The 24442-nt window shown below is 47.2% G+C and overlaps 1 protein-coding gene across 11 annotated transcripts in view; it reads left to right on the forward strand.

Moving 5' to 3' along the window:
• The window catches only part of ARHGEF7 (Rho guanine nucleotide exchange factor 7), a 107851-nt gene that overhangs the window by 346 nt on the left and 83063 nt on the right, over positions 1 to 24442 (forward strand). For 4 of the 11 annotated variants that reach the window (XM_046903515.1, XM_040651008.2, XM_040651010.2 and 1 more), the window contains exons 1-2: positions 10639 to 10754; positions 10827 to 10913. Coding sequence is in view for 4 of the 11 variants with exons in the window: in XM_003640531.5 (XP_003640579.1) it covers positions 10827 to 10913 (87 nt within the window). In the remaining 7 variants the exon portion in view is untranslated. Of the gene's footprint in view, positions 1 to 10638; positions 10755 to 10826; positions 10914 to 12879; positions 13028 to 20484; positions 20829 to 24442 lie in introns of those variants that run through there. The other 7 variants (XR_001464001.4, XM_003640531.5, XM_004938542.5 and 4 more) reach the window with 3 other exon arrangements.

Consider the following 24442-nt stretch of genomic DNA (forward strand, 5'->3'; position numbering starts at 1 on the left):
CCGGCCCCGTGTCCGCCCCTAACGTTCACGTTTCACAATTTAATTTCCTTGTGCCGCTGTGTAATGCGGGCTGTTGTCCTGCTTGCTTGCTTGCTTTGTTTTGGCTTTCTGGGGGCCTCCGTGTGCTGGCACGCCTCATGGAGCCAACTTTCCTCATCTTGCTGGTGACTACTGAAGGTCACCTGGCAGGTGGCTGCGGTCACCTGGTGTGTGGCTTTCTTGAGCCTCAGAGTTGGAAGCCTTTGAGCTCTGTAGGGTGCGGGGTTCAGAGCGGGCTCCTCAGTTCCCCACAGGTAGTGGTTGTCACTGCTTTGTGCTGTTGTCCACCCTGCCACGTTTGGCGACTTGGTGCTGCCCTCACGGACAGCAAGCAAATGGGGGATGTGGAAATGACCCTGGAGCCCACAGGTGTTATGGAAATGACACAGGAGCATGAGTAACACGGGGACAGCTGGCTGGGACAGCCGTGGCCTGGAGCAGGCTGCCCAGAGAGAATGTGGAGTCTCATTCTCCGGAGTGACTCAGAACCCACCTGCACTCTGTCCTGTGCGACCTCCCCTAGGGAACCTGCTTTAGCAAGGGTTGGACTAGATGATCTCCAGAGGTCCCTCCCAACTCCTCTCGTTCTGTTATTCTGTGTGTGTGATGTAGCTGGAAATAATGCATGTCCACGCCTTGGCACCAGTCGCACAGTGGGGTGCAGACCCCCCTCAGGAATAGTTTGTTGGTGCATCCTTCCATCTGCATGGCAGCCGTAGTGGTTTCCCAGCCCGTCTCGCTGTGCCTCCCCGCCTCTGGTCTCCAGAGCCCCGTGGAGCTGCGTGCTGAGCAGTAGGGCAACACAGGGCTATCCCCGCGCCCCTGGCAAGCCTGGGAGGATGGGGTCCTGAGATGGAGTAGGGAACAGGTTCTGCTGCAGGCACATTGGAATAGATACGAGTGTGATGGAAATAAGTGCTAGGAGAGTGTTTCCCAACTTCACGTGCTTCTGTGTACGGTGCAGCTAGGAGTGGCTTTGATGTGAAGGAGAGGCGTGCTCTTGTTATCGTGTTGAAGGAGACAACGCTTCTGATACTGGGGTCCCTTCCCAGTTCCAGACGTAGAGGAGGCGGTGCAGGGGCACAGCTTCCCACGGGAGCTGTCAGTGAGGTGCTGCTATCCATTCTGCCATACAGGGATGAGCCTCATGCTGCAGGGATGTGCAGAGGGTGACGATGGGCTGGGAGGGCTGGCAGAGGGGAGAAGGCCTCTCAGCCTGCCACCTACCCCAGCCAGCCTGTGTCCAGCTCTCTGCTAGAGCTATTTATATTTACTAATTTCTTTGTTTTGTGAGCGGACCTATACGTAGTTTTTGGCCTTTGACACTGTGCTTTCTAGCCCATAGGTGCCTTTGAATCACGAACTCATGTTCCAGTCCAGCTTTGTGCATATGCTTTCTCTGTTGTTTCAGAGCATCCCCCACAGTGGTAGCTGGGAGCACGAAAGGAGTATATCTGAGCTATTTGCATAATACTGTTCTGTTTTTTTTTCTTTTACTTCCTGTAGTTTGCCAATAAAACATAACATTTATATCCCCACATCTTTGTATCCTGGGATGTTTTTCCCCCCCATGTCTTTTTTTTTTTGCTACTACTGTTCATATGTAGAGAATTTTTTTAATACTGAGCCCCTTTATTCCCTATTTGTCCTGAAACTCTTCAGTTCAAACCAGACCTGCCCGAGCTCTCACCAATACCTGGTTTGGGCCACAGATGTAGACTGGTTCAGCTCTCAGTATCATTTAACATCACAACTTTCTATGAATACCTGACACAAGCAAGAAATCGGAGGGCTCCCTCAGCTTATCTTCCTGTTAATACAAAGTAGTGACTAAAACCAACTAAGAAGGATTATCAGTTTCTTGAAGACGTTTTATAGCAAATGCTCTAAAAGCATTTATTTCTTTCAAAAACTGTTTAGGAAGAGGACTCGGTGCTTACAGGAATTTAATCATATATTTTTGGCATTTTGTGCTTTGAAAGCCTCTGGGTACCCTACGAGAACAATTTTAGTAAATAAGGGTTGTCTGCCCATAGAAGGAGCAAAGCACCTGAAGGTCAGCTGGCAGATTGTCCTTCGGTCAATAAAACGAATTGGTGGGTTTGAGGGCTGGTCGGTGTTCTTCCTGTAGATTGCATTGTGTTTGTGTGCTGTCTCTGTGCAGACTAACTCCTTGTCAGGAAGCATTGGCTGCGTTTGTTTACAGAACAGTTGCCTGTCTTGAGCAGCAGACAGGTTTTCAATTCATCTGATTCCAGGATCTGTGAACGAGAGTGAGTTGGAAGGCGGCATTACTATGCATTGCATCTCTTGCTTTTGGGCTGCTGCTGGCCATCGCTGCAGTTGCGTTGCTTTTGAAGAGTGGGCACGAGGAGGTAAAACCAGGCAGGATTTGGGCAGAGCAATGGTCCCGGTGAACGGTTTTGTAACGTGGGAAAGGGGCAGAAGGCAGAGCAGTCGCCTGCAACCAACAGTGAATTTAGAAGTGTCTGCACTGCACGTTTCAATAAAATCAGCTGTATTCAGCTTTTCCTGTTGACTCTGGTCTGCTATCAAGGTAAGCAGAACTAAGCATACTGTTTTACAGTTGTTTATTTAATTATGCACATGCACTAGAGTAATGCAGTGCTGATGATGCCAGTAGGTACTCTTGAATCCTCATGAGCCAAGTAGTTTTGTATTTGCTTTCCTTCTCCAATTTTCCTATGCATCCATCCATTTTCATATACAGCATGCACAAGATCAGGATTAGTGTTTTTAAGCATTCTATAATATTTCAGAAAATGTCATAGAATCATCATAGAATGGTCTGTTTTAAGCAGTAATGGTCAATAGTTCAGCAGTAGCCAAGAGGACGCACCGAATCTCTTGAAATTAACCTGAATTGCATCAGTACTTTATTTCTGAATTGATCTTACAGAACTGGGAATAAACATACACTGGTATACAACTAGAATAAATGTTAGGGAGCTGTAGTTGGGGGTTGGACATGATGAACTCTGGAGGTCCCTTCCAACCCCTACAGTTCCGTGATTCTGTGGCAGGGCAAAACCAATGGCTGCCACCTCCCTGTGCCCGAACCCAGCGATGCCTCAACTCCTTACAGCTCAGACGTGTGTTGTGTCGCACCAGTCTGTGGATCTATGTTAGTGGATGGAGAGCTGTACTAAAAGTCATTTGAATGAGAAGCCAGGGTTTTGTGTTACAGCTTCTTTAAGGCTGAGCGGCCCTGGGGTCAGGGAGAGGCTGCTGCAGCCATACTGCCACGCAGTTGTTCACTGCGTGCGTGCCTTTTGCTGCAGAGATCATTCTCCAGACAAATCCCTCCATCACAGGCCCATTTGACCCACTTTTGGCGTTGTAAATAGAGATTAAAGCTGGAGCGAGAATTTTCCTTGTCATCCTTCGCTTCGCGCTCCATTAAGTTTTGTTTGTACTTTCATTTTTTGGCCAGTTGCTCGACTGAAACGTTATTACTTTGAGGACAGCTCTGTTGGCTTTGGAGGAAACGGGATGTGCTTTTGGGGAGGAAGGAGTACTGTCTCTCAACTGGGAACTTGTGTGAGTGTCTGTGACCCCTCTGCTGTGGGTCTCTGGGAGTACATCCCAGGGACCAAGGACAGCCTTGATTGCTGTGACTGTGGGGCCTGGCTTCCTGGAGGCTGCTCCAATGGTGCAGGTGTGCAGGAGGAGTGATGGGAGGCTGTTTGGGGCAGGTGGGTAATATATTTCCTTGCTGATGGAAGCTCAGCATATGGTCAAAGCAAAACTTGTCTCTCCCTGTGGGGGACTGGGCACAGGGGTCAGCGTTTGTGGTTATTTGTCAGTGCTGGGTCAGGATTGATGGGAGGTTTGACCTAATGGTTGAGGTCTCTGGTGAAAAGAGGCATTCTGAATTTTAATTTGGGAAGAAATGAGCTGTGTGAGAGTCCAAAGGTGAATGGAATGCTCTTCATGAGCACAAGCATTTGGAGCCAGAGTCCCCAGAAGGAGTGTCCAGGCTGCCACGTGTGGTGACCATCTCAGCGGCCTTGCCTTATGGTAAGTGTAAATGCCTTTTGTTTTGGCTAGATGAGCTCTGTATTCATAGAATCAGAGAATCACGGAATGATTTGGGTTGGAAGATACCTTAAAGATCATCCAGTTCCAACTCCCTGCCCTGGGTAGGGTTGTCAACCACTAAATCAGTCATTTGGTCAGCTTGCCCAGGGCCCCATCCAACCTGACCTTGAACACCTCCAGGGATGGGGCATCCACAGCTTCTCTGGGCAGCCCGTTCACTTCTCTCTGATTCCACTTAGCCAAGTACTTCTCTTCTGGTGACAAAGAGTGACCTGACTGCGATGTTTCAGACTTTGCAAAGACAGGGGAGGTGCCTGGGAGCCAGCACTGTTCACAAGCAGTGAATGTTGAAGCCAGAGACCTTTGCAGGAGTGCAAGATGAGCTGCAACCAAGGTTGTGGAGACTGAAATCAGATGCTTGTGAGGCAACGTGAGCACCCTGTGAGCAGTGCTGCCCAGCAAGTGGCAGTGCCAGCTGCCTTAGCAGTCTGAATTTGGGAAGTAGCTCTGGTACTTGTGGGGCTGCCAAGGTACCCCTGGCTGAACCAAGGGACTGCCCTGTCAGTGCTCACCAAGATCCAAGGGAAGGCACTGAAGCAACAGCAGGTCATCTGAGGACTAGGCCAAGAAGGTGGGAAGCAAAACCTGCATTTGATGTGCGTGTGCTCTCTCTCCTTAGCAGCAGTCCTTGCACAGAGCCTCCCAAGGAGATTATTTGTGCTTCTGGCAAGAGTAATCCCTGCTGGGCATCTGTGGCTGCCTGCACAGGGAGGCTGGTGTTGCTGCAGGGAGGATGAGCCCAGCTCCTGGGGAAAGCTAGCCCAAGTGAGGTTGTTCAAATGCATTTGTTTTTTTCTAAGTAAGTCTGATTCTCAAAAGTGTTCCTGTGAGCTTCCTCATGGGACTGTTTGGTCCCCTTATGGAGTTATCATTGACCACATTGCCTTGCAAGTACAGAGTACAGGAGGGGCACTGGTGGAGAATGCTGCTGCTTTTTGCACTTATTTGCTGGCTCTTTAATTCTGGTGGCTCTGATGTCCAGAGAAAGACAGTGTGCCAAGGAAGCAGAGGACCAGTGTCAGCATTTGCTGTCCCTTTTCCTTCAAAATCACACCCTGTTAATGCTGAAAGGTCTAGACAGACCTTTTGATATGCCAAACCTACAGAAGAAGCGGTAATTAGTGAAGATATTGATGAGGGAATTGTTTTAATAAGAAGAAAATACAGAGGAAGTTTAGTTTTGCTGATCTTGTTCTCTATAATGCCCTTTCCAAAGTTCCTGGAAGATACATTCTTTCTGGGTTTGTGTGTAATACCTACAACAGACTTAGCAATGCCTTAGTCCTTGGGTGCCCTGCTGTTACCCACATCATTCTCCAAACACCACATGTCTGTGGCTAAGGGAAAAAGCTCTGGGGTGCCCAGTGTGCTAGGGGGCAGAATGCTCTGCATCATTCAGGTGAAGATGCCTATGGCTGTAACTCAAGCCTTAGAAAAATTGCAACCGTGGCCTTAAAATTGAAAGTTTGCAAATTCTATATATGTGTAATTCATATGCATACATATGTGTATGTAAAATCTGCTTTTGTGCCACTGGGGGGGGTGGTGTCCCGAATATACATATTTAATATGTATATAATGCAATATGTATGTAATATAATATTTAATAACTTGTTACTACCCAGTGTTTGTGAAGATGAAGCTTCACAAAGTTTCAGGCACAGCAGGGCTCGCAGAGATGCTGAGTTGGCGGTGTAGCGAAGGCACCAGCCATGTGCTCTGCCTGGATTCTGCCCTGGATGGCTGAACCTTACTGCCCCATCTCTAGCTGGTGTGGGCCCCTGCTGGAGCAAAGCAGTGCTCTCCCCCCTCAGCATTGTGGGTGTGAGGTTGCAGCTGACAGCCACCACTGGCGCAGGTGATGAGCTGAGAAGTTTTTGCGGCCCTATTTCTCCCTGTGGACCTCAGCAGGCAGAGGCCCTCCTGGTACACGAAGGGCTATTCTGGTCTAGGAGAATGTCATTCAGGTCTCCATTTTCTGGCTCTGCAGCGAGTGCCATAGGAAAATGCTGGCAGCCTGCCCAGGGCAGGGTCTCTGCTGTGGGATTTCAGTAGGCCTGTGGAATATTTTCTCACATTGAGGTGAAAAAGCCATCAAATCCTACACCCCTGGCAGATACAGCTGTGCTGACAGAGCCGTGCTTTAGTTGGCTCCGTCGATGTCACCGGGGGAAGTGGTACGGTGCGGCTGGCAGAGGAATTCCCTCTCTGGCATATGTTACATCCACACGGAGGACTGGTGCCAGCACCGCTAGCAGCAGAGCTCTCCCAGTGTAAACAAACCCTGAGTGATTGGGCTCCCACCGCCTCAGCTCGTGCTGCGCAGGCGGTGCTGCCGGGGCTGTGGGAGGGTGCGAAGCCCCCACCTGCCTGCAGGGTGCTCCCCAGTTATCCGCTGCAGTGGGTTTCCAGCAGCCTCTGCCTTAACCCTGCAGCAGAATTTCTTCGTGTTTCTTCACCGAGCAGCTCCAGGGAAATGCTCTTCTTCCTTTGGGCGCTGTGTGTTCGTTCCTGCAGTCCAGTGGGGCTGGTAATTTGGAAATGCTGGAAAAGATACTCATCCAGCTGTAACAAGACCTGCGTGTGCATGCACGTATACACAATGCTTTGTGCATCAGTAGAGTCCCACGTGGGTCGGTTCACAAGGCGGGCCCACAGGTGGCTCAGAGCTGCAGTTGCAAAACCAGCGTGCAGTCCTCAGCTTTCCATGCTTGGCATTCTCAGTTTCTTCGTGCTGTCTTAATGTAGGGTTGGTTTGGGGTTTTTTTAGGGTGTGTCTGGAGATGTAAAAGTGTAGTGGAAAGCTGTGAACACAAAACTATCGTTTGGAATACCACGATGCCCTTAACTTGATATGTTTGTATCTTAGCCTTAATCAAATGTGTCTCATGGGAGCTAGTTTATAAACTTTGATGGGAACTTGATGAGGGTCCAAAGGAAGTAACAAAAGTACGGTACTTCCATGGCAAAGGACATACTGTTTTGCTGAACGTTGTTTAATACAGGGGCAGGTCTGAAAGGATGAGCTCCGACAGCTGCATCAGGCCCACAGTATTGTTCTCAAATGGCAGATTAAGAAAAAAAAGTGGCTCTAAGTGTAGTGTAGGGCTCAAAGAACCGGCTTATTAAGGCTGCCACGGAACTGATTGGTGTTTTAAGAATACTGTAAATTCTCTTCCCAAACTTGAACATATTAGCTGAGTGAGGGCTGTTGAGGGCTGGTTGCAGTAAGGGAGAGAAGCAGCTAAAGCAGAACGTCAGTGTGTTTCAGTGCAGGTCACTGTTGATGAAGGCTGGTTAGGTGCAGCAGTGTTCCAGGACACGTGCAGAAGAAGAGCTCAGACCTGGAAAAGCCATCACCCGAAATGTTGTTGACCCTGGGTGCCCTGACGGAGTAGAAGCCAGGTGAGCAGGGAGCTGCAGCTGATGTGTTGATGTGGCAACAGGCTTTATAGGTTGGGAAATGCCAGTACAGAAGGGCTACAGTACAGCAGAAACAGTAGGATGCAGTGCTCCATTGAACCTAAAGGCCAGGCTGTGCCTTTCTAAGAATCCTGCTCCGTATTTTTAGTTTAACTATCAAATCCCTCTACTGTCACCTCGTATCACAATTAATATATGGGGAAAATGATCCAGTGACACACTGTGATGTGGGACAGCATCCTCCTGATACTTACAGGAGAAAAACACATTCTCTTATGGTTTTATTCTTCTGTAACACTCTTTAAAGCACAAGGCTGGCACTTTGTGGGGTTTTTCCCCTGGTGTGCCTGCCTGGAGGCTGGATCTTTAAACTACACTCAGGCAGCCATGCTCACAGTGCATAGAGCACCATTAAGGCTGTGCTGGACACAGCTGCTGGCTGGCAGTACCTGTTCTGTTTGCTGGTGGTTTCTGCTTTCTCATAACTGGGGTGGTCTCCCTTCTAACTAAACCATGTTGTACCTACTATAGGTCACACTACATAAATGAATGAATGGCAACAGAATTACTACACAGAAGTTATAAGAAATTAATCTGTTGCTATTGTCTTCATTTCTCCTCTCCTCTCCTCTCCTCTCCTCTCCTCTCCTCTCCTCTCCTCTCCTCTCCTCTCCTCTCCTCTCCTCTCCTCTCCTCTCCTCTCCTCTCCTCTCCTCTCCTCTCCTCTCCTCTCCTCTCCTCTCAAGATTTCTCTTACTTTTGCCCATTTTGCTCATCATACATGTGCAAGCAGGCAGCTGGTTTTCCATATATATAGCTGATGATGTCACTTTCTTATTAACTTACAGTTTACTCATTACAGTCAAGGAGCTATCTTTTTGTCTTTTAAACTCACTTATTATGGTATACATTCCTAATTTAATTTCTTTGTATACTTTCCCTGCCCAAAAGGTGGCCTTTTTCATTTATTCCTTTTTACTTAATGCAGCTTCTGTCATGGTTTTGCTCAATACTACCTGTCTCTGCTTTGCCCTTTTCACAGTGTGTTTGCTGTTTTGCTTAAAGTCGTAGACTTCATAGAACCATAGAATGGCCTGGGTTGAAAAGGACCACAATGACCATCGAGTTTCAACCCCCCTGCTATGTGTAGGGTTACCAACCACCAGACCAGGCTGCCCAGAGACACATCCAGCCTGGCCTTGAATGCCTCCAGGGATGGGGCATCCACAGCCTCCTTGGGCAACCCGATCAAAAACAGATGTAATTTTAGCTGGGTGCCATCCATTTGCATCACACACTGTTCTCTGCCTTTTCTGGGTGGCACAGAAATGTAGTCCGGTTCTTTGCAGTTGTGGTACATTGCATACGTGTCCTTGCTGAGCCGTCCCTAATTTCTAGAACTGCTCCCTGAGAGATTCAGCCTCTATCAGAGGCTGTCCGTGAACCACACAGAAGTGGTGTAGGCTGTTGCTCCTGCTCTGTACATTACCTTCCCTCGTCTCTCTGAATTCCACTGTGGAGCCCCGATCCTTAATTAAGAATCTGTCAGGTCCCTCTGGAAGTCCTGTCTTTTCTAATTACATGTATTCCTTTTTATTTGTATGACTGTAGCACGTAGAGGTTCCAGTTCAACACTGAGGCCCCTTTGTGCTACGGGTGCGTCAGGCTTGTAATAAGAGGGCGGCCCCTGCTAATGAACTGACAGCGTGGGTCTGTGGCAGCCAGGGGAGGAAACAAATACCGGATAGGAAAACATATAAGCTCTCCTTTTCATTGCCTTTACATACACGCAGTCTGTTAAGCTAAGTAATTCTGGAGTATGACCCTTCTTCAATCACTGAGGTTTTTTATTTTGCTGTTTATCCTTGCTTTCTGAATGCATTTGCTGTTGTCTGAGCCGGCTCAGTACGTACCTGCCTTTACTCTGCAGGGCGATCGAAAGCAGCTACTATGCAAATAGCTTAAGAAGTAAAGTAGTAGAGTGCAACTGTGTAGTTGTTGTGTATCCCGTGTCAGACACGAATATGAGGTAGAGAAAGCAAGAAGGGTAAAGGGTAAAAAGCACTCTCCAGAAGTGTTTGTAACAGTGGGTGTTGGGATGAGCATTAGGTGTTGGCATGAACTAAGCTTGAGGATTCCTACTTGTAGTAAATGAATCCAAAGAATCAGAACGTATAGCACACAATAAATGCAAAACTAGCAAAAAAAAACAACACAGGAGAGACGACCCTCGCCATGTTCCATGCAGGTCCATTGCCATTTGCATGCTTTCCAAACGCACTGTGATTCCTTCTCAGGCTGCTGTATGCACGTGGGACTTCCTTGGCACTGCCTTTACCTTCTTGTGCAGTCAAGGGGTTATTCTCAACCCATGGCACTTTACCATAGTACCGATCAATGTGTCTGTGTGCATGTTTGCTTGTGGTCCTGTGGGGTCAGAATACTCTATACCTCAGGATGGCCCTGCCTTGGTTGCAGCTTGATGTTTGGACTCAGCCTTATGCTGAGTCCTCTCTGGTGTAACGTGCAGGCGAAGGGCACAGCGCCCAGTGGCTTCCAGAGCACTTCTCTGTTTGGCTTCCCTTACCTCCTGGTTTGAGCAATATTTGGTTTGATGAACTTCTTGGTAAAAAAAAAAAATCAATTTTTTTTTTTTTTACAATGCTTTTGTGTGCCATTAGGTGAGCTAAGCATGGCTCCAGTAAAGATTCTGGATAGAGGCTGAGCTATGCCCAGCTTGAACGTGGTTTTTTGGGCAGGTTTCTGAGGTCCAACCACGGCTTTCCTGTGGGGTTCCCCCTTTCCCGAGGTAGGAAGGGGCTGTGGCTGACTATCGAACCACGGACAAACAGAGCTAGTCAATACCGGGCCCTGCAGCCAGTGGATTATTAACCAGGTACCGGCACGTTTCCCACCGAGCTCTTCCCAGGCTGTTCTCTCAGTGGTTTCTAAAACCCGCCCAGGATTCCGCTCTCAGAGAGGCCCGGTGCCAGGCGGCGGCCGCGCTCCGCCCCTCTCGTTCCCGCTCCCGCTCCCGTTCCGCGCTGAACCGCCGGGGCCGCGGCAGCCGAGCTGTGCGCTGTGCCCTCCGCCCTCGCACGCCATTTCCTGCGCTCCGTGTTTACTTCCCGGTTCAACCCCTTCCCAGTCAGGAGCGGAGGGAGCGGGAGGTGAGGGAGCGGGGGCCGGGCCGCGCCCCGCGGGGCTGGGTCCGCGCTGAGCCGCCGCCTCTTCTCTTCCAGGTGTACCCGGAGCCGCGCACGGAGGGCGAGTGCCTGAGCAACATCCGCGAGTTCCTGCGGGGCTGCGGTGCCTCGCTGCGCCTGGAGGTGAGTGGGGCGCCGAGGGAAGGGGCGGCGGGGCTGAGGGGCCGGGGCCGCCCGGCTCGGTGCCCGGGGGAGCGGCGCTGCCGCCTTCGTGCCTTTGTGCGGACAAGATGGTGGCGGCCGCCCCTCCCTCGCCGCGCTGCGGGCCGGGGGCTGCGGGGTCGGGGGCAGCGCTGCGCTTCGGCTCGGCTCCCGGCCCTGGGGGGCTGCGCGAGGGGGCGGTGGAGGAACCGGGCTGCGGCGCTCCGGACTGCTCGCCGTGCCCGTAGCGCCGCTCGGAGTGCGGCAGCGCGGCGGTGCCGGTGCGGCTCTGCCCCTCTCCTGCAGCGGGGTCTCAGCGGCTCGGAGGCTCGGTTTGCGCAGCGCTGGGGTCGGCTTGTGGAAATGAAGCCGCTCGCAGCCCGGTGGAACGCTAACGAAGGAAAATGGTAGATGTAGTTTCTCCCGAGCATCCTTCGGGTTACGTAAAAAACCCACCGGACTGCCATATTTCCCAAACATGTGTTCGCAGGGTTGCACATTAGCGAGTCCCACGTTCCTTTTAAATTTAGCTGTGAGAGGGACGTGCTGCTGCCTCGCTTCCTTGATGGGTGTGTGGGAGAGCGAACTGATGTAATCCAAAGCACTTCCCAACTTCTCTGCATTGCAAAGGGAGAGGCACTGTAATCTCTGTTCTTAGAGGCTTTTTTGGGGTGGAAAAGATGGTTTCTGGTGCTTCTGAACGTGAACTAGCTCTGTGTTGCCCCAGTGAGCTCTCAGGTTCTCGCAGTGCCTCTGGTCCTGCCTGTAATACTGTGGGGCAGAGAATATCACTATAAGCGGGCTGTGCTTTCCTGAGGCTCTGCACAGTGAGCTATCATTACTGACGTTAGTGATGCAGGACTTGCACTTAATCCTATGTTCTGTCCTGGGAGAAGATGGAAAAATAGTTTTCAGTGCTGTTCCTTGTGAAATAAGACTTAATCGTTGTAGCTGCCTTCCCCCTTCAGGGTCGAAGTCTGCTAGGATTTGTTGTGAGAAAAGAAGTTTCTATAGGATTCAGAAAGCAGGCTCTGGGGTGAGCTGTGCACTGTCTGTAATGGTTGGTTTTTTCTTACAGTAGCTGACTTCCCATTTGTTTCTTATTTTATGGATGTGTTAAGTTTTCCATATTTATAACCTCCCTGTGTGAGAAGTGACCTAAAATTCAGGTAGTGGAGACACGTGAGCTGGAGGGAGTTGGCGAGGGGAGACGCTTCGAGTCTCAATTCAGAAATAAGTTGCAAATCTGAAAGCGAAAGGTGGGGAAAAAATACAGCGAGTATCCATCTCTTTGTACTCGTTCCCTTGGTAGGTCTCTCACTGAGCTTGGAGCTTTTCCAGTTGTAGTTTGCAGAAAGCTTTTGTCAGCTCTTTTGCTCAGAGTGGTAAGAAAGCGAAGAAAAGTGATGTTAAAAAAAAAAAAAAAAAGATAATTTTTGTCTTATGCTTGGAGCCTGAATATTTTTGAGCGTAACCAAATTGTTAGCATGGCTTCAGGGGCTTCTCAGCGAGGTTGCCGGAAACTCCTTTCTTACGTGGAGGCACTTGGCTGCAGCAGCTTCCAGCCCAGCATGTTGGAACAGGAATTATCCCAAGCTACCAGGAGAGGTGAGAGCCTGGCAGGAAGGGGCACAAATGCTTAGGCTTACGGAGCCTTCTGTGTTTGTCTTAGGAACTTTGGTTATGCTTGGAGCTTGTCCGTTCCCTGTTGTTTTCTCATTAATTTTTCCAACCCCCTGGCTGTGGCCAGAGATGATAGGAAGGGCAGCCCAGGTTCAACAAGTGAGTATCTGGCAGGGGCCTCTCGGCCGCCCGCTAACCCTGGGCTCTTTTTCCCCTCTGCTGTAACAAGGTGTGAGTCAGCCCTAGTGGATTTCAGCCTCACTTGCTGTGGGAAATGGGGAGGGTGCCATAGCTTCTCCGTGCAGCATTGATATAATGCTTCCTTACTTGTGGTTGGGCTTGGAAAGAGGGTGGCTGCTTGCTTTGAAGACTGCCTTGAAGACCACCTTGTGTTTCTGCATTGAATGAAGAGTGTCTCTGAAAACAGTGGCAGAGATTTTTCTGGGGAGAGAAGATTAGATAATGAGTTAATGGTAAGTATAGATACTTGACAAACCAGTGGCTGTGATCTTTAAATAGAATAAATGTTTGAATAGTACAGGTAGCAGGAAACTCTAGATTGGAGTGGGCACGTGTCACCTTCCGTGCACGAATATGGTGATTTTGTAACATAAGTATTCTACCTGCAGTTTTGCGTGGCTTTGCGTGGAATTGACTTAGACTGGCATTGAGTTGTATGTAGTCAGGTTGGGTGGTTTCTCTCTATGGTTTTTGGAGTGTGGTACAAACACAATGCTGGTTTGCTTAGCCTAGGTTCAGCACTGCACAGTCTCTTCTTGTTCCTGGATCTGAAGTTGTCATGAGTAAAGTAGGATCGTGGTTTTATAGAATTTTCAGAGCACTTTGCTTTTTATGCTGTATGATTCTAGCTTTGGAAGTTAGATGTGTGTCTGAGAACTTGATGAACTGCCTTAGTTAACAGAAAGATGTGCCTCAGTGGATGGTTTCTTTCAGATATTTTCCTCTGTGGCTTCTGTTTGTTGGAGGACGTGCTGACTGCTCTCTCTGTACTGTAAAGATAAGGGCAGAGGTGAGAGTCTTTGTTGGTTTGGGAATATTTTCTTGTCAGAAAGTTATCCTTATTTTCTTCCTTTCCCCAATAAGTTGAAACTGTTAGATAAGATATTCAGAAAACATGGTTCAAATTCTAATGTTTGCTGTTCCTCAGGGGAAACCAATGGATCCATTTCTTCCCTCCACGGTATTTGATGTGTAGGTGTTCCAAAACAAAATGAGTGCTTAATCTGGGGCTTGCAGTAAGCCTTTGTAAGTTGGAATCTGAGTTGGTAAAGCAGAAATAGTTTCAATTAGTAACTGTAAGATTGTTCTACAAGTGTTTTCTTAATACTACTTAAAATACTGATTTCTCATATAGATTAAAAAATATAAGTCCTGTTAACCACAGAAAAATGTTCCTGAGATCTCAACTAGAGTTGAAGGACTGAATTTTCAACTCTGTATTATTTTTCCCTTCTGGAAGCTGTTGGTGTTTGCTTAGAATAATTGTAGTGTCAAGTGGTTTGAAGCTCTGAAGCTTCACTGTGTTTGACAAATGTCTGCATAGATGGAGCAGACTGTAGGAACAGCTGTCTACTTTGCAAGTTCATAACGTAGTGTGCAGTTTCCTTAGGTAGGGAGACAGTTTGCTATACATTGTTCTTACCAATTTTGCTTTAAGGGCTGTTTTTCCACACAGTTTCATCTTTGTGTGAAAAGATGCTTAACAACGTTCCCTTTTAGGAAGAATGACCTCTTTGTCAAAATAGACTCCCAGAAAAGGCCGGCAGCGCAGTGGTTGTGCATGGTGGACTCTGCTCTAGAAGAGGATTATTAGATAGATATACTTGATATGGAACTCGCCGCAGATATGCAATATCTTCCACTGAACACTGGCAGGAGAGACAGAAGGAAGTGATGGTCGTAGAGTGTTTGTTCCTTCCTGAGCTTGTCTGTGATGGTTGTCCTGCCGCTGCATTGGGTTACTCCAGTGCTGTTCTTTTTTTCTAAGGAGTCTTAGTTTCCCGGGTATCTGCAGTCTGTCTTTGACCAGAGAGGTGTAACAGTCTATGGGGCCAAAAAGAAGCTCTGAAGGACTTTGTCAACATCAACAGTGGAGGGGTTTGTTTAGGGAGCAATTAAATGTAGGCTAACAGTAAGTAATATCTGAAGAGAAAAATAAAACTGCGTTATAGTGCTCATTGTTTAAAGGACTGAACACTCGATGTATCCTATGAATGCCACCTACTTTATCCAAGTAGTAAAGTCCTACTTTATTAGTTTTCCAGAGTAGTATCTTGCCAAGTTGTCTTGAGCTCAAAAATACTTTGTATTTCTGACTGTTACTGTGATGGAGAAGATGACAGCAGGCTAGTAGGAAAGTACAGGTGAGCCATGGACTTGAGAATCTTCTCCCTACCTGCCAAGAGACCTCCTTACTTCTGGCATTCATGTTAGTCAGTTTATTACAGAGGAAGCGGTGCCAAAATTGGGGTTTTACTTCTTCAGTGAAATAACTAAAGAAGCAATAAAACAAATCTGGGAATGCCATGGAATCTAAGATCCTCTTTGTTCATTAGTAAATCTCTTGTGCAAGGATTTGCCCTTAAGGTTCCGAACGCTGCATGCAAATTTGGGAAACGAAATCTTGAGAGCTATAAATTATATCAAGATATGCATACTTGATACAGCTTGATACAGCTGTAGCCCTGGGGAGAAGTTTGCAGGGGGTGTCAGTGTTGTTCTGTTAGACCAGCTCATCTTTTGGGAGCAGGATTATGCGCTTTTTTCTCTTCTTCCCTGCCCCACCCACTCCACAACCATAGCAGTTCATCTATAAGGTGATACTGCTTTTTTTTTTTCCTCTGAGCTGTGTAAGTTTCCCAAGGTAATGATGGCTACGGTCCTGCTGCCTTTGTGGCCTTTGAAAGGTGTTCTGCAAGTCAACATTTGAAGATCTGTTTGTGCAAGGAAACTGTAGAGCTATGTTGCTGTCATGAATAGAACTACCTGATGTCTGCTAGTGAATTAGGAATGGCTAAGGTTGTAGTAGAGAGGAATGTTAGGCCAATATTATGATTAGATTTTGTTGGAGACTTTTATTAGAGATTGGAGATTAAAATTAGATTTTAAATGTTTGTATACCTGCAAATTCTTTTGTATTGTATGGTGACCTAATACTTTAAGCACACATGTAAACCAGTGTGCACATGGAGCATGTATGGCATAGTGAATGTGCCATGGGCATTGATCCATTTGTCTTGACTTCATGGACCGTGTATGAGGGGTGTCTGGCATGCCAAAATAGGTCTAGAACATTTCAGTTGTCACTACATACAGAGGGAGTTAGGGAGGTGCACACTCTGTGCTTCTTTGCTGTAACTGTTATCTAGTATGTATCTGCTCAGAGTGGTTTTGCAACAGCTTGAATGGGTCGCTCTGTGGTTCAGGAGAAGCTTCTGTGTAACTGCTTCATTTGTGTGGTTCATTTTATTTCAAAGATCTGAATAAACCCTTGCACAGTAATTAAAACAAAAATATATTGCGCAGTTAATCAAGAATGCACAGCAGACTTCAGCAATGACTTCAGTTTATGCTTGAATACACAAACAGTTTTTGCAAAAGGGTTTCAGTGCTTTTTCCTGATAGAAGAAGCATGGAAGCTTGGAGCATCAGGAGAAATGGGTTGGTATGGAGAGCCAGAAGAAGGGAGGCTTTTGCACAGAGCATCAGGGCGCCTGAAGAATAAAGGAGGTAAGAGAATGCAAAGGTAGTTTGCTGGCTTGTGCTCTTCTCCTGGCTTGCCGGAGGAGCTCTTGCTCTGATTTCTTGAGCCCTCCCCTGCCTTCCAGCTCTTTGGTGTGAATTTCAGCAAGGAGGGGCTGCTCTGCTTGTCCTGCAGGAGGAGGGACTTCTCTTCTGCTTAGTTCTGAGCAAGGTGCAAGAATGTGTGTGAAGGCAGCTCCTGGACAGAGGAGGTGAGCTCTAGCAGTCATGGTGACAGGAGGGGCTGAACATAATCACCTTGCTATTAGGTGTCAGATATTTCCCAAGCCTGTGTGTGACACAGATCTTTTGTCCTCCCCACATACAACACGTGTTATAGATGGTATATTCTGTGTGAAGAAAACGTGAATACCAGGAGCTTGAGTTACATAGCATTATGTGCCTTTAAGGTGTATTTTTGGACTCAAGCTACCATGAAGTAGTTACATCTGTAGTGCATCCTATGGTATATAGCAAGCAGCATTGCTTGGTCTTTGCGGAAACCTGGGAAACTTTCCTATCAAAAATAGGATGCAATCAGAGGAAAGTTTTACCACAGAACAACCTGAGTTGGAAAGGACCCGCAAGAATCGTGGAGTCCTACTCCTGCCTGTGTGCAGGACCACCCAACATTAAAACCTTGTGTCTGAGAGCAGCATCATCATGTCCTGTGAACTCCAGCACTTGGGGCCGTGCCCACAGCCCTGGGCAGCCCGTTCCATGCCCACCGCCCTCTGGTGCAGCCCCTTTCCCTCACCCCCAGCTGCCCCTCCCCTGACAGCTCCATGCCGTTCCCTCGGGCCCTGTCGCTGTCACACAGAGCTGAGCTCAGCGCTACCCCTTCTCCCCTGTGAGGAGTGGTGGCTGCCTTGAGGCCTCCCCTCTGCTCCTCCAGGCTGAAGAGGAGCTGAAGAACAACTCCAGGAGAACGGTTGCTTTGAAGATTACTTGAGATGAGGACTACACAGAAGAAAGTCTGGCTCCATGAAATAGGCTGTTGCTTTTGTTTGCTGGTTTCAGAGTAATATTTCTCTGATGTCAGTTTGGGAGCTTTTATGTTGATTCTTGTGTGTGACAATGACGAAATATCAAATCTAGGTCATCTTATGACTTGATGTAATTTCTTAAACGCTTCCAGCGTTGCTACTATTCCTGACTTCTGCTCGCATGCAAATTCCTTGGCATGTGTGGGAAAGGTGATGTATGCCCTGCTGAGGAGAGGAGGTTTCGCAGGCTTGATTTTGCAAGATTGTCGTGATGAGAGGAGAAAGTACCTTGCTTGCTTCCTCTAATTTAAAGAAGGCGTACTTAGAACGTGATGGTTTTCCCCTTTGGGGAAATTAATCTTACTGTTTTGAGCTAAATATCCACATGGCTGTAGCTCTTACACGTTTTTGCTTGTGCCTTCTATTTCATTGTAGATGACTGTATGTAGGCATTTCAGCTGCTGGGCTGCTCGTGGCACTGTTACTGAGAGCTAGCCTGTGGGAAGCATGATTTTGCTGCTGTTATTCGCTTTTCCTAGGTCTTTACATCAGGAAACACTGAAAAAATTCTAGATAATGGAGCAAGCTGTAGTGCTGATAACCTCGTCTTACTGACAGTAAGGTGCCTTCAGCCGTGCCCTCGTTCCTCCAGCCTCACGGTTCTGGTTGCAGGTCCGGAGAGTGTCAGTGATGTGGGAAGAGGAGGCGATGTTTCAGTAGGTGGCAGTCTTCTCTGGATCGCTGCGGAGCCGGTGGTGCAGCCCACTGTGGGAGAGGGGGAGAACGAGGGAGCGACGTCTTTCTGTCAGTGCCATCTTGTGGGCCGGGCATGAAGCCGGAGCCCGGCGATTTAAAACGAAGTGGGGGAAATCCTTCTTTATGTAGGGATGGCCTGGGTGGTTTCCTCAGGTGTTTCTGCGCCCCCACGCAAGCCTTTGCTGTGGGGAGAGTGAGCAGCCCCACAGCTGTCCTTTTGTCATTGCCCTGGTTCAGTGTGGTGAGCTGCTGTGGCCCTGGGGGAAGCGTGCAGGCTGCTCTTACACCTTTGGCATGCGGGGTCAGCGGTGGGCTGGGGTGAGGGGCTCTCATGCTAAGTTGTTTTCTGAAGAGGTTAGGCTGGAGGCTCATATCTAATGGATGATATTTTTGATTAATCCTGATTAATCCTTCTTTCCCTGTAAGCTGTAGCTGGAGTTACAAACAAACACAAAACAACAACAAAATAAAAAGCCTACCTAAAAGAAAACCCTGAAACCCCACCGAAGCACCAGCCCTTCCAATTTCTTTTGACTTGTGTTCTCATATAGCATATGACCACTGCTCTATTTCATCATCAAGTTGGCTGAGCTTCTTTGAGTTGGAGTATTTAGAAACAATTAACTTGCAGTTGCTTTTGAGTCTGATTTAGAAACAAAACATCAACAGCTGAGCCAAGCCCCTGCTCCAGTACAAATCCTCAGTGCTTCTTGCTTTGCCAGCCCTACAGAAAGCACAACGTCGTAGGGAACTGCCTCAGGTGGTCAAATAAAGGAAAAAAACAGAGAGGGATGCAAGCAAACAAATAGAAGTGTTACTAGCTGGTGTAGTGTTCGTGAAGGACAGACCCTGGCCTGGTGGTTTTGGGTGTTTTTATGTGATTTTCATGTACTTAAATTTTTACACTCCCACCCCTTATTTTCTACAGCCCTTTGCTTATTTTCCTTTGGGAGGGGGGCACTACAGCGGTCATCAGAGAGAGAACAATTGGTGTGGTTAGTGCTGGCATGGCAGTGATGTGCTTAACGGTTTTATTACACAGGCACTTGTTAAATATCCTGTGAAATTCCTGTCTTGTGAAGTCCTCTCTCTCTGATGCCCACCCTAGGCTGCTTTGTGTGACCAATTTAGGGGATCATTAGCTGCAAGTACCAGTGAAAGCAGTAGATCCTGTTGTAGACTGGAATAGGTGTCGATGCTGCAAAACAAGCCAAAACAACCTAGTTATAATTAGGTTGGCTGTCTTCTTTTCCTCTCCTCCCATCTCTCAAGAAAGGGGGCTTAACTGGTTGGACTCCCTTGTGTAGATTGCTGAACTGGTGGATGGGAGGGGTGAGAGGGGATGTCGTTACATCTTTCCTTTAATGGTGTTTGCAGTGCTGGAGAAAAATTAAATGCTCCTCAATTTGTGGGGTGACTTAAGTGTACCAAAATGTGTCTGAATAGCACTCTCCTCTCTGGGCTGAAAGTGCAGTTACTCTCTTTTGTTCTTTTGCACCAAGTTCTCCTCTACAGAACAGCAGGAGCAGGGACTGCAGGCATCCCAGTGCTGTCTGCATACTGCTAAACATGCTGTCTGCTCTGGCAGTGATGGAGCATGGTACAACAGGGCTTCCATGTGGCTCTCTGTGGCTGCGCACCAGACTGCATCCTTTGCAAGCAGAAACCTGAAGTTCAATTGCAGCAGTGCTAAAATATTTGGTAATGGGATTATTGCTGGTTTGGTATGACATTGCTGGTGGTGTGAATCTCCGTGAAGTCACCTGCCCGTATGAGAGGTCGCTGCGGCCACGGCTGGAGGTCTGTCCCATTGTTTTCTGGGACCATCCCTGCTTGGCTGTTTCATCCTGTACTGCTTCTGGTGTGTGCCAGATGCCTTCTGGAGCCAGCTGGCTGAGCAAATCCACAGAAATCCAACCTGTCCCCTCCCCACCCCCTGAAAAAGAAACGAAACAAAACTGCCAGCAAGAGAAAATCTGCTTCCCCAAAGCCCCCAGCTGCTGATACGGTGAGCCTGGTTACCTCAGTGTGGGCTCTGAGTGCCAGGTTTGGAGGAATTAGGGGCGTGGGTTAAGGCTGTGTATTTCAGCAGTTGTCTGGGTGAAATTTGGAATCCTGCTGTAATCTTCAAACAAAATAAACTATTTCTGGTAATCCCATTGATGGGCAATCCCTGTCTGTATAATTGGAGGCTGGAGAGAAAGAGAGTGTCATACCAGGACAGCACCCTGGTTTAGATGAGTGCAAGCTGCTATGGAAACACCCTTGGCCAGGCAGGCATCCACTCGTTTGACTTTCCTTACAACTCTGGCAGCAAGCATGCGTTGCCTGAGTGCTATTTTTACTTTGTTTAGTTGTGTTTCGCCTGTGTTTCATGTTTATTTCTTCTGAAATGTGAGCAGAAACACCCTTTGCTTTATTTTTAGATGAACTGCCAGGCTCATTGTTAACTGTTTGGTGCTTTCCTGCCAGTCTCTGGTGGATCCGATTTCTTCCATCATGACTGCCTTCCCCCCCTGAACTGAACCAGAGTGGAGCGGCTCAGTGACTGGCATAAAGGACACGGCAGAGGAAGAAGCGGACTGGGGCCTCCTCTTCTGGCAGCAGTGGGCTTTTGGCATGGCTTAGCTGTGCGATAAATAGCACCAAAAGTATTGGGGACTGCCGGCCTAAGACACTACTGTTGCTTATTCCTCTTCTTTACTGTGTGTGTCAGCACAAGAGTTATTGGGCTAGTATGTGAACAACAGGGAAACAAGCCCAACCAAAAGTAAGTGTAACTTTGCAGCTGAGGTCATTTTGTGCTTCAGATATTCTCGGTTCACTCGGTTGATAGGAGGCAACGAAGCAAGAAGATTCATCAGCCCCCTACCTCCAACACTCTCATGTATTCTCTCAAGTAATGAATCGAAATGAGGTTTAGGGAAAAAAAAGAGAGCTCCTAATTCTAGAAGTCTGTCAGCAGGCAGTGCCTAGAAGCAGTTTTATTTAGATCAGCAGAGACAACAAACAGAGGTAGAAGTATTTAAGTGGTTTTACATGCAAAACATGTTGGAACGTTTTTCTTGCGTGTTCTGTATGTTTATTAGCTCCATAGAGTGCCTTTGAAAATGTTCATCTTAACTGATTGCTGTCTGCAGTCTAAAAACAGCTGAAGTGCAGGAATCACATTTGTAGTTCATCACTTCCTGTCACTTCATCAGGTTCTTTGTTCTGTACGTTAAAGCATTTTAAGTGTGTGGAGATGGAATAATATCCCACTTCTTCTTCCTCAAGATTGATACCCAACATTTAGGAAAGTGCTTACGCTACAAATGTGGAACAGGATATGAATCTATACTAATATAATCATCATTAGAGTAAGCCATGTAAATCTATCCACCCTACAGGTTTGGGAACAGAGTATAAAGGAAATTACAAGAGAATGCGTTTTCGTACCCTTTGCCATGGGCTAGATCTTGTGTCACACAAACAGCTTGCAAAAGGGAATGTTCATATATAAATACAGCTAAAGCATTTCTGGTACTTGACAGTGAAACTGATGGAGCAATTCTTCATTGTTAACATACGAAGTTGTTGTAATTAGCCGACTTTGGTATTGTAAAGTACTGATAGTTGAATCGACCACGTCGAGGTAATATTTATGGCCTGAGTTAATTAGCTAGCTTAGAGGGTTCTCTGGATTTGCTGATGTCTGTCAGCTTGCTCATTTCTTTCCTGCCTATACTTGCTTGTTAATATAGTTTATGTTTTAAGTTTTTGTTATTGCTGCTTGCTAGGAGAAGTATCTCATTTTCAAATGTCAGTCTGTCTTTCAGAATTAAGTGAATGATTGCGATTTTATTTATAGCTGCTGTCAGCAGCTGAGGAAGAAAACGTAGATGTGCCTTATAGGGATATCTGTGATCTCAGGAAATACTCTTTGGTACAGAAGTGAGCAGGAATATATATCACAATTCATCCAGTCATTTTTTTGTTTTCTGGAGTGAAGCACTAGAGCATTTAGCTGGGGCTTATTTTGCACAGATGTTAAAAAGAAAAGAAAAAAAAGATGGTTTAATCTTTAATATAGGTGGGGTGGCTGCATACTTTTATGTTATAAAAGCATCTCAGGCTCGTAATGCAATTTTTGCATACCAGGCTTCCCTCAAATCTAACGTAGTGGTGAATGCTACTGAGACGCTGAGAAAACTGAAGAGAAGCTTTTAGGTTTGGCATACCTCTGTATGTGCTTTGTGATCATATGTCGTTGCTTGTCTTTCTGTAGGAAACTGTCCTAGTTTCAGTTGGAAAGCTCATGTTTCTTCTGTGCGCTGAGCTGGAAGAGGTGCACACATGCTCAGCTGCTGTGTTACTGAAGCAGAGGGATGACATGACTTGGTTTATACATTAAGCTCTTGACAGCTGTTTCTGTTTCAGCTTTTCCATTCTCCCTTTCTTGTTGGCTTTGTTGTCCCACTTGTCTGGGGGCTTACAGTCCTGATCTTCCCTTCTGCGTGTTCTCACTAGTGGTTTACCGTGCTGTTTCCTTTTTCCTGTAATTGTTAGCATCAGCTGTCCTATTCCTGGCTTTCCAGGTCTCTGGGATGGTGTCATCTCTGCTCAAGAGGAAGGTCCTTTCCATCTCTCTCTGCTGCTCCCTGTAGGGTGGCTGTGGTATTTGTCAGTTCCCTGAAGCAGTGGAGATCTACCCCTACCTAAAATAGCAGTGCCAAAAGCAAAGAGTGGTTAGGAAAAATTTCTTTACCATGAGTATGGTCAAACAATGGGCTTCCTGAAGATGTGGTTGATGCTCTGTGCCTGGCAGTGTCCAAGAGACTGTTGGATGATGCCCCCAGTACTACCATGCTTGAACTTTGGCTAGCCCTGAAGTGCTGAGGCAGCTGGACTCAGTCTTTGTAGGTCCCTTCCAACTGATCTGTTCTATTCCAGAAAACAAAACAAAGCTGTCTTAGTTGAGCCCATTCAGCCCCTTGCAGTGAAGAAGGGAGTGATGAGCTCAAAAACTGATACGATGGGGTGAGAGGGGGGGCAGCTGTGTATCTGAGAGGAATCTGGGGCGGTGGGGGTTTGCTAAGGCTACTTTCTATAATACTTTCCTTCCATTGCTTCCAGCTCCGTCTGCTGGACTGCAGCTGAAGTTAGTCATGGAACCTTCCTTATATAGTCAACAGAAGAAGCACCTCCCATGAGCTGCATGCGGTGCATCCCTCTGGGTGTAGATGGAAAGGGAGACAGCACAGACATCTGAAAATCTGAAATGAGGTGAAATACAGTCTTGGCTTTGTCGTTCTTCTCTACTATGGCTCCTTAGTTCTGGGTCTAGCTCTTGTGTGCTGATGTTTTGGTTGAACAGTTGCTTTCTCATAGAGGCTCCCTCAGCTGGCATTAGCATCTGACCCATTCTTTGTAGGTGGAGCCCTCTGTAGACTTCTACAAGCTGCGTCTTGGCAAGTATTGTTTTCTTGGTCTCATTGCTGGTAATGATGGGGTTGCGACCTTCTGTACAAAATACTGTTAAAGGTAAGGCATGAGGCAAATGCACTACATGAAAAATGTTGTGAATGTTTGAACTTTAAGAAAGCATAATAGAAAATAAATCTAATACTGGGAAGTGTTAGCATTGCTGGGGCTGCTGGCCTTGACACTTCACTTGTGTATTCATGGCAGGATTTTATACCCTTATGTAGTGCACATGACTTGAAGATGAAACTTCTCTTGTGCGGAGGCTAAGTTGGCCTTAAGTCAGACTCATAATGAGAGAATCTGTGCTTCAGCAGCACAGAATTGGCCCGAATCAGCCGTATGAGTTTGTTAAAGTATAAAAAGTATGTGTTGCAGCAAAATAACCAAAATATGCTGATTGCAGAAAGGTTGCTGATTTGCACTGAGGCCTGTCAGACATCTGGTAGTGCACTGCTACTGCAGTGCTCAGCATTTCAAATAGGATCTTTGTGTTTTTGCTTCACTACTGAGAGTCGTGGAGCCAGACTGAATTTCACCTAATTGCTGTCTCTAATTGCCCTGAAGTCTGGGTTTGTTCTTTACAGTAGTTAATGCAGGTCTCATCAGAGAGCAGCCTTGCTGCTAGCTGAATTTCAGTAGTTCCACCAGATAAAACTGCCCAAGTGGAATAATTGTACCTTTGTGGTCTTGTCTACCATCAGGTATCTGCGGTGATGCTTGAGTTGAAGTATGCTGAGGTTTGTTGGAAATAATCATGATTTTAATATGAAGTTTTTTTCCATCTTTGTACATCTCTCAGCTGTTGCAGAATATGGAAGCTTTGTAGTCTGGAAGAGGAAGCTTCAGGTGCTCTCCCTGCATGTTAATGAAGGACGTGAAATCCCCCTTATAACACGAAACTCCTCTCCTTTGTTTTCC

The sequence above is a fragment of the Gallus gallus genome, chromosome 1, assembly GCF_016699485.2.
Source record: "Gallus gallus isolate bGalGal1 chromosome 1, bGalGal1.mat.broiler.GRCg7b, whole genome shotgun sequence".
Classification (NCBI taxonomy): Eukaryota; Metazoa; Chordata; class Aves; order Galliformes; family Phasianidae; genus Gallus; species Gallus gallus.